This window comes from Erigeron canadensis, chromosome 9, assembly GCF_010389155.1.
Source record: "Erigeron canadensis isolate Cc75 chromosome 9, C_canadensis_v1, whole genome shotgun sequence".
Taxonomy (NCBI): domain Eukaryota; kingdom Viridiplantae; phylum Streptophyta; class Magnoliopsida; order Asterales; family Asteraceae; genus Erigeron; species Erigeron canadensis.
In genome coordinates this window covers 33999721-34010083 of record NC_057769.1, presented here as the reverse complement: position 1 = coordinate 34010083, position 10363 = coordinate 33999721, and the positions used below count along the sequence as shown (strand labels likewise).

Below are 10363 nucleotides of genomic sequence, written 5' to 3'. Positions count from 1 at the left end.
AAATCAGGTAACAGATGGTAATAGAATTACTATAATGCATACAATCTACATATATAGTTTTGGTGTATGAAGTATGAACTAGGAATGTACTAATATATGTGCAAGCCCAGTTAGCTTATATCAAATATGAAGATACAAAAACCTCATAGGCAAGGTGTGTTATGGAACAACTATTGACCTTTCACAGCGTTCCCTGCCAGTAAGCGACTCGAACCACTTGTGTGGCTCTGTACATTGGTTTATAGCTAGCCAGGGGTAAGAATCTAACTGGTACTTGCTAGTTGCTACAATACACATCAAAACCCTTTGTAAAACAAGATCACGTGAGCTTTATAGTGTGTTTTCAAGGAAGATGGGCATATGATCTAAGTTGAATATCAATGGACTCTTTTTCGTCTTTATTTTTGGTGTTCTTGCGAGTCTTTTTACCTATGGTGATACCCATAACTACTTTCTTCCACTTGATACCAATCACTGGGACCATAATCTTGAGACGTGGCTCACGACTAGTTTTTTGTGACAGAACCACAGTGAGTTGGTTAACCATTTCTAACACTTCGCTCATCTTTGGCCTTAACTTTGGGTCTCTAGACAAGCAACAGTTGGCTATAAAGAACAACCGTTGTGCTGACTTTAGTGAGTAGGCACCTTCGAGTCTTGGATCAATGATTCTCTGGAAATTATTAGATTCCAGGTAAGGTTTCACCCATTCTAGAAGCTTCTGCTCATTCAGAGGCCGGTTTCTATCCACTGGCCGCCTGCCTGTTATAAGTTCGTATAGAAAAACCCCATAGCTCCATACATCACTCTTGGATGTAAGATGCCCAATTGCAAGGTACTCTGGAGCTGCATATCCCATGGTTCCTACAAACTTATAAAAATCGAAATATAAACTGTATGATAAAAAATCGAGCTTTTAACCACCGCTCTCAAAATGGAAAACCATCACAATTTTGTGTGAAATAGAAGAGGCAAAGTGCTTATTTCTCTTACAGGAAAAAATCATGAAAACTAAAATAAAAAATAAAGCTACATACCTTAGTTGAGATATGGGTGAGCCCTTCTTGTGGACCTAATCGTGCCAACCCAAAATCTGAAAGCTTAGCATTCCATTGATCATCTAGTAGAATGTTGGACGATTTGAAATCTCTGAAAATAATCTACAAGAAACCAATGTTAGTGGTCTTGTAACTTGTAGGTGTGTCCTTGAGTAAACCACGCCTTCCTTCTCTTTTCTTATTTTTTAGTGGTAGGAGTCTTTTACCTGAAAGTCCATATCTTCATGTAGATATGTCAAGCCACGAGCGGCATCTTGAGCCACTTTTAGTCTCATTTTCCACGAGAGAGGCGTTTCTGACTTCATAGATAAATGATCTCTCACACTTCTGTTTGGCATATATTCATACACTAAAAGAAGTTGTGTTCCTTCACAATTTTCCTCAGCACAGTAACCAATTAATTTGACAAGGTTTGAATGCTCAACCACGCCAAGAACGTTCACCTCTGTTTCCCACTCTTTGTGCCCCTGTTGCGACAATTTCTATTTATTTTAGCCCATCCAAATTTACCAGGTGATTTGGAAGTTAATGCAGAAATACCACAAACTTTGAAACAGGGGTTTCAAGCCCACAACCCAGCCAAAGATTAGGTCATGATAACCATGTGAAACTAGGATCTTTCGTCAAATTGTCTTAGAATTGTAGTATTTTGTACAAAATGTTAAGTTACATCCAATAGCATAAAATTAGCAAGATACTAATTTTCTCTAAGCTATTAGACTTTCTTTATATTCAATCAGTTTTGTATTAAACTAAAAACTTCTTTAAAACTAAACAGATACAAACCAAAAGATATTATTGCTAAGAGGGGGTATGGTATTGGGTATTTTATAGTGATTATCTGCCTTAGATATAACTTAAGTACTTGTACAATCTAAACTAACAAAATCACTAACCTAAAAAGCGCGACAGATAAATAATTAAGGCAATAAAAAAAACTTGCCTGCAATATTCCGCTGGCATACTTCACAGCAACATGAATATCATCAAAAGGAGGGTCTAAACTCTTGATCACTCCCTTATATACGCTTCCAAATCCACCTTCACCAATCTTACAAGCCCTGCAAAAGCCTTTAGTCGCGGCTTTGAGCTCAGCCACTGTGAAAACTCTCAGATTGCTTTGTTTGACCTCAGTCAACTTTGATAATTGTGACGTCTTTGCATGAACGTTGGGTACGGACGACATATTGAAGTCTGAACAGGCCGTATAAAACGTTTGAGTGGAAGTTGATTTTGTATGAGTTGTTCTTGTTTCATATTCGATATCTTCATTTTCTTCAAATGAGACAGAGAAGCATCTACAATGAAACACCATTTTGATATTTCTTTTCAAATTAATAGCTGATTTTTTAGAAAAATTAATGTGTCATTGTAGTCCAGAAATGTGAAAGAAAGTAACTGATATCTACTACTAGAATTTTGATCACTTACATGGAAACCAGAAGGAAATTGCAATTGAAAGTCAAAACTAATAATGGACTTTCCAAATTTACAGATAGTTACAATATCTCCCCTTTCGGTTATTTAGATAGCGTACTTCTCCTTAAATTTATACTTACTATATAAAAAGGCTTGGTTAACTGGTAATACCCGCTCATTAACAAAACATGATGAAAATAGGTGCAAACACACATCCAAACTGCAGCCAACATATAGCAAACATTTTGGTTAAGAAATATAGCAAAGACAGTACAAGAAGAGAATGACATACATATATGGAGCCCACCAAAACACATTTGATTGACTAGTCATATTTCTTAGTAGGTTAGGGGGAAAAGAACTCTTGACCATTGTCACATTGAGGTAATTTTCTTGGTAGGTGTCCATATTTGGACATTACCCTCAAATTTGATCATTGTGATATCAATTTTGTCCAGTAATACATGTTACTACACTAGACTATCATCCGGAAGACAAAAAATTAATGAAATATGTTTAAATATATCTTTTATTATAAAAAAACAACCGTATTATTATATATACATATATACTCGTATATCATATGTTATTAAGACTAGTATGTATACAAATCACACGATATTAATATCTTGACCATCTATTTGTCCCTCGATTCTCAAATACTTTGTGATATGCAGATAAACAATGTATAAAATATGTGCTCCCTATAACACAAAAACAACACTTCATCATACATGAAACAGTAAGGGCGTTTTCATTATTCAAAGAGGGCATACGCCCTCTCTAAATCGGATATGAATGGACCCTAGTGCCATTATGTTGACTGTCCTTACGAGTGTATGCACTGCACTTGAAAACTTTCTTGAGTGTGATAGTATACCACTGGGACCAGACTTTTGAGAGGCGGTGTAGGACAACTTGTTTTTGATGGAACCCCAATAAGTTTGTTAATCATTTCTAGGACCTCGCTCATCTTTGGCCTCAGTTTGCGGTTGCAGGCCAAGCACCTGTTGGCTATAATGCACAACTTATGTACTGAATCCAACGAGTAATTGTCTTCAAGTCTTGGATCAATGATTGGCTCCAATCTATTTGAGTCTACATGCGGTTTCACCCATTCTAAGAGCTTCTGCTCATTCTGGGGACGGTTCATCTCCACTGGGCGCCTACCCGTGATGAGTTCATACAAGAATACCCCATAACCCCATGTGTCACAATCGGGTGAGTGACACCCTGTTTGGAAGCACTCTGGTGCAACATAACCCATGTTTCCAGCCATCTGATAATCGAAAATGCTAATTAAAAGTGCATGTGTACAGTAAGATTAAAAACAAAAATTAAAATCCAAATATGAACTAACATACCATGGTGGAAATATTAGTAGGCTCTTCATTATAAACCAAACCAAAATATGATAGCTTAGCCTTCCACTGGTTGTTCAAAAATATGTTGGAAGACTTAAAAACGCCGAAAGGAATCTACAAAGATAACTAAAGATGATTAACGATAGATCGTGTCAGAACGCCCATTTTTATTGTGTGGCGGTATAAAATACATTACTTAATTAATACGAGTACCATTTTTTCATGTAGATGTGCTAAGCCACAAGCAGTGTCTTGAGCCACCTTGAGTCTAATGGTCCATGGGAGAGGCGTTTGTGACCTTGTAGATAAATGGTATTCGACACTTTTGTTAGCCATACGCTCATAGACTAGAAGGCAAAGGCGTTCGCTTTCATTGACTTCATCACTATAACCCACTAGTGTGACAAGGTTTGGATGCTCAACCACACCATGAATATCCTTTGCCTTAACCCACTCTTTGTGCCCCTGCTCAACATTAAATTGTGCAAAGGGGTTGGAATGCTAATATATATGAATATAATTTTCTTTATTTAAACAGCATCTGAAATTCTAGAGCAAATCAATCAGTCTCGTGTTGAATCCTATCAAAGTGTCTTCTTGGAGACTCTGGTAAAGTAATATGCTCATGTTAATCAATACCAACCATCAGTGGATGAATTTGGTACTCAAAAGGACTTGAGATTAAAAGGGTCTTAGATTCAAATCCTGAAATTGGAGTTGGATATATGAACAGACAATGTCCGCTGAGTCTAAATTTGCCAAAGAAATATATTAATGTTAATACAAATGATAGCCTATTATCATAAAGTTAATAAGTTGAAGATATATCTTGGGTCTCTAAGATAACTTTGGCATGACTTAATTAGTATTGATTAATTATGATTCGATCAATTTAATCTTAATGGACATGTTGTTATTTGAGATGACATGAAATGAACAAAACATGTCCAGAACATCCTCACAGTGTTAGTCTCGGGGATGATTTTGGGAAAACAACAACCACGGGGATGCGTCTAGTGTAATAAAATTATCGGAGGGATGGTTTGTGAAAAAAAAGAAGATAGTTGTACGTGTAATTTACCCTATAAACAAACAAACCTTTTGGTTTAGACGTTTGACCATGACTTGGAGTATCGTATCAGGATACTCTATGGAAATATCAGTCTCATAGAGTGATCCAAGCTCCCCTTCGCCGATCTTTGAAGAAGGGCTAAAATTACCGGTGGCGTCTATAAGCTCATTACATGGGAAAATCAAGAGATCCTCATCATTGGACAAGGTTGGTGCCAAATCCGCTTGTGCAGAGTGATAGGATTGATCAGCTGGAGATAAAACAGGCTTAATCTCGGTTTCTGTAGGTTTGGAATCAAAGTATATAAAATTAAAGGGGAAGACCATTGTTTAAACACTTTAGCAAAATTCTTTCGAAATACCCAGAGAAGCTAGAATTAGGAGAATGTAACATGAGGACATACGGGAATAAAAGTAAATAAATATAGAAACACCAAAGGAGTAAGTGGAGCCACATTAACATTATGCCAAGTACGTCTTATTCATCTTAACCATAACAAATGCTAAAAGCCAAGTCCCACTCATGATCGGCACACGCATCACTTAGTTTTGTTTTTACTTCTGTTTTTTTATGAACATTTGCCGCAATATTTGTTTTTAACTTCGTATTTTAATTGGTACTTTATTTGATAGAAGTATATATAATTCTATAGGTTGTGCCAGTCCGTACCAAATAAAATGCATGACGTAGAACTCAGCGAAATATTTTATTCTTGTCCAACGGTAGGGAGAATGGTGGGTGCTTAGTCTCCGTCAACCATCCATGTTTTCTATTGCAAGGCTAGCTCGTAACCGACTATTACAATGGTTTCTTCGAACCGAGCCACCCCCAATCTTTGTATGTTTGATTTTTAGTCATGGCAGTGCAAGTAAAACCTTTATATTGAGCCCATAAAAGTAAATTATCGTAATAAATTTTCTATTTTACTAACATTTATATGGTTATGTATTTCACATTATATTGTATACAACGATCGTGAAAAGAAATATTGTTGAGCCCCTTAACATTAATTTCTGGCTCCGCCTATGGCTATTTGTGTTTTTTTTCCTGAAACTTATGCTATAAACCTTATAGGGAAGTGATTTGTACACCACCACATTTTGACCCTACACCACCAAACATGCTATATAGTATTGTACTATGCAACACTCTAAAGCACATTTGGTAGTGTATTGTCAAAAACAGGTGATATATAGATCATCACCCAACCTTAATTATATCTTAGAAATGAAGAGAAAAGATAATCAAAAGGCACTATTGCACAAAGACCATCTAGTATATAGTGTATGTAAAACGAGTAATGCACCTGCACAATGTGACGCCTGAGACGGTATGCCATATACAAGGAAAATGGTTTTTGGCCACGACGAACATGCCATAAATATCGCGGCCAAAAGTTTTGGCCATGAATTAGTCATGACAAAAAGTCGTCTCCAAATGAACGAATCTTATTCTTTTGGCCACGACCAATGATGGCGGCAATGGTTGTGGGTTGACGGGTGGTAACGGCAACGACCAGTGATGAGGATGGTGGTAGCAGCAGTGTGGTGATGACGTTGACGGGTGGTGGTGACGGTAATTAGTGGCGGTGGTGTGGCAAGGGAGTACATTATAAAGCAATTAACCATTTACAATGGGAAATGATTCATATACAACACAAATTAATTATACATAACAATATATGTAATAAATAGTTGTACAATACAACTGTCTAATATATATATTGTTATGTATGGTAAAATTGTGTTGTGTGGAGATAACCTCCCATTTACAATAGTGCCCATAATTGCTTTCCACGTAACCAGTTTTGCAATAATAAAAGATTTTGAGGTTTTGGAAGAAATTTCATAATTTTGTCTTAAGAGGAATCCGTACAAAAATCTTACAGATGTATTAACGTAATGTGGGGACCAAGAATGTTAAACTTAAGAAAAATAATTCTTTGATTCTTTCTATACGTAGCAGTCCCTCCCCTCTTTTGTACGAGCACTCGAGCAGTGCGTATTAAACATTTAAACCCAATCGAATATTACCAGGTTCACAAAATATTTATATTAAGAAAAACGTTAAACTGTTCTGAATGTTATAATTAATATGCGTAAAAATATTATACATTTCTATTACGTTTTAGCTAGAAAGATTAGATTTTTGTTACAAAATTTGTACCACTTGAAAAGAAAAGAAACATCTATGTGGATCATGGACATTATGGGTTTTACTTAAGACTACTTTTAATGGAAATGATTAGCTATACCAGTCGATAAATTAAACAACAAGGACGAGCTTTAACCGACGTTTGAGAGAGAAACGGTCTAATTGAGAAAGTGCATATCTTGAGGCTCTTTTGTGTAATTTTTATAGATGAGTAATATTTGACAAATCACATGACCATTCATGTAATTTACCACTTCATTAAATCATCACTAAATACTTTAACAAACTTCAGACCACATAAGTCAAAGTCAAGTCATCCTACAAGATGTGTGGACGAAGCCAACAACTAAAAATCACGACTTATAGATGACGTGTAACGTCCGATGACTTGTACTAGAAGTGGGGTATCCTTCTAGGCTTATTTCCCATTGCAAGTTTGAAAAGAGATTTGATAAATTATCAAACTGTACATGATACGTAATGTACAAATATATAATACGAGTACATATATAGCTTTTGATAGATTAATTTTAATGAATTATACTAATATAATCTCCCATTTGAAAAGCCTATTCCCTATTTCCATAAATATTCGTGAGTACCCAATTTATTATAAAAATGAATCAATTTAATTAATTTTTTTCAGACTTTCACAAAATACACAACAAAATCGCAATAAAAAATGAAAATCGCAATGAGATTTTGAAAATCTTTATGAGATTTAGAAAATCGCTATGAAATTTTACAAAGTCGCATAGAGATGTTGTAAAATCTCTATGAGATTTTCAAAATCTTTATGAGATTTTGACTTTTTATAATTTTGATTTTTTTTTGAAATTTTGATTTCCACGTTACGTTTTTGACTTTTTTTTTTTTGATTTTGACTTTTTTGAGATTCAAAAAACACAATGCAAAAATCAAAATCTAAATAAAAAGTCAAAATTTAAAAAAAGTCAAAATAAAAAACAAGTCAAAATTTCATAGCGATTTTACAAAATCTCTATGCGATTTTTCAAAATCTCTATCTGATTTTGCCAAATCTCTATGCAGTTTTAAAAATCTCAATGCGATTTTCAAAATCTCATTGCGATTTTCACATTTTATTGCGATTTTTTCTTGGGTAATTTGTGAAAATAAAAAAAAGTTGGCTAATTTGATATATTTAAAAAAAAAGTTGGATACTCATGTGTTATTAACTCTATTCATAAATATTGATTGAACAATTAAATGTCCTTGATGCCCATATAATAAGAATATAAAAAAGGAATGTCAGCGTTACTAAAATCACGCTGAGGGACCCCTGTATAATGTACTCAACAAAAAGTCGTTCGCCTTTAGTTATGACGTATGTCACCTAACTAGTATTCCCGTGATCGTGTCTAGATCTTTTCTCTCATCATTCCAAAAGTTAGCAACATTTTACAAACCTCTGTTTACCAAGCAACATTTTCCCCACATATGTGGAAAGTTCTTCAATACGTATGCACAAGTCCTATAGGTAGTTTGTTTTTACTTTTGTTTCTTTTTTCTTTATGAATATTTTGCTGTTATTTATATTTTTAAATTCATACTTCGTATATTCACTTTATTGTCAAGCTATTTAGCCCATTGACAAACTAAGCCACACACTATCTCTAGACTCATATAGGCCCATTGACAAACTACACACTACTTAGCCCATCAACACATACTATGAATTATGAAATATGAATGATACGACTTCCTAAAGTTTGTACTTCTTCAGTTCTTCCCAAACAATAATTTAAATATCTGGACTAATATAGGCCCATTAGTAAATAGGTTTCCATTTGGGTCATTTTTTTAATTTTTTTTTTAATATTTGTTTTTAAAAGGGGCAAGTAATTCACACAGGTGCGGTAAAACCCCAATGAGTTTGTTAATCATTTTTAAGATCTCACTCATTTTTGGTCTCAGCTTCCGGTCTTCAGTTAAGCATATGTTGGCTATACTGGATAGCTTATGTACCGACTCCAGTGAAATAGTGAATGATTGCCTTCGAGTCTTGGATCAATGATTAGCTCAAACTTTTTTAAGTCTACGTATAGTTTCACCCATTTTAGAAGCTTCCGCCCATTATGAGGTTGGTTCCCATCCAATAGCAGCCTACCCGTGATGAGCTCATATCCCAATTAAATGTTGTGCCTTCGGGCAGTTTAGTTGGGGGTTTCTCTTCCTACTAGGTATTGAGTGTGAAGAGACACTTTAGCGCGGACCCGTTAAAGACTGTTTAAGTTAGATCCCCTTGTTGCGAGCAAATGAGGTTGGATACTAGAATACTAAAGTAGTAATTTCCCTTTCTATGCTTGTTTTTCATAAAAAAAAAATAGACTGGTCCAAGCTCTCCTTCTCCGATCTTTGAAGACTGGCTAAATTGCAGGTGGCTTTCTGCAGCTGATAATATGGGACATATAAGAATTCCTCAGTGGACAAGGTTGCTGCAAAATCCGCATGTGCAGAGTAATAAGATTGTTCGGTCAAAGATAACAAAAAAAGGTCTATTCTCGACTTCTGTGGCTAAGGAAACAAATTCCAAACATCTAAATCTGGAAAACATTTTTCAAACAGTTCATCAAAACTGCTTTCAAGGTACAGATCAAAAGAAGTGATAATACACATGAGACGGAAAAAGGTGTAAATATATACAGGAACCTATAAATAAACACTAAAAAGCCAAGTCCTATTTATGATCACCACACAATGTATAGTTTTGTTTTTAATTTTATTTGTCTAGATAAACATTTTGCCATATTTCTTTTGTTTTTAACTTCGTATCTAGTTCTATCACTCTTACTCCATTATCAAGATGTAAACTGAATTCACATATTATGAGTTTTTACAGTATCTTCTTCTTATTTCCTTAAAATTTGATAACCATGCCACAAACTATTATATCCATTCAAAGGCGGAACTTAGGCCCCCAAGAATCTCACTAGTTAGTAGTTACTAATATATATGTAGTCATGTAGAATGCAGGAAGAATAAGTATGCAGTTCAGATTGCCCAAGTGGTTCTCCACTAACATAGTAGGTTCTAATGGAGTAGTAATGGTAGTAGATAGGTTAGCCTTTTGATTTCGACTCCTATACCATAAAATAAAACGGTTAAGTTCTAACACCCAGACCAAGTAGAATATAGCCAGCACCAGTTAGAGCAAGTGGTTTTGTCCCTGTACAAAGTTAAAAAACTATAATGTTCTCGGGGCTATGTGCACTTATACACCGATTACAGTGTAAAGTTCTAACCACCAACAGATATTGTAAAGTTAAGACAAAAGA

General features: G+C 35.0%; 2 protein-coding genes across 2 annotated transcripts; both read right to left on the bottom strand.

The window, feature by feature from the left end:
* Window positions 1-3: 3 nt before the first annotated feature.
* Window positions 4-2458, bottom strand: LOC122582380 (serine/threonine-protein kinase PCRK1-like). Its single transcript, XM_043754764.1, has 4 exons — window positions 2002-2458; window positions 1265-1525; window positions 1038-1160; window positions 4-871 (listed from the first exon to the last, which is right to left on the bottom strand). The coding sequence occupies exons 1-4, from the start codon at window positions 2371-2373 to the stop codon at window positions 344-346; spliced, it is 1284 nt and encodes a 427-aa protein (XP_043610699.1). The 5' UTR covers window positions 2374-2458; the 3' UTR covers window positions 4-343.
* Window positions 2459-3030: 572 nt separating this feature from the next.
* LOC122582916 (serine/threonine-protein kinase PCRK1-like) lies at window positions 3031-5304 on the bottom strand. The gene is made up of 4 exons (XM_043755346.1): window positions 4940-5304; window positions 4055-4306; window positions 3842-3955; window positions 3031-3756 (listed from the first exon to the last, which is right to left on the bottom strand). The coding sequence occupies exons 1-4, from the start codon at window positions 5237-5239 to the stop codon at window positions 3307-3309; spliced, it is 1116 nt and encodes a 371-aa protein (XP_043611281.1). The 5' UTR covers window positions 5240-5304; the 3' UTR covers window positions 3031-3306.
* Window positions 5305-10363: the final 5059 nt, after the last annotated feature.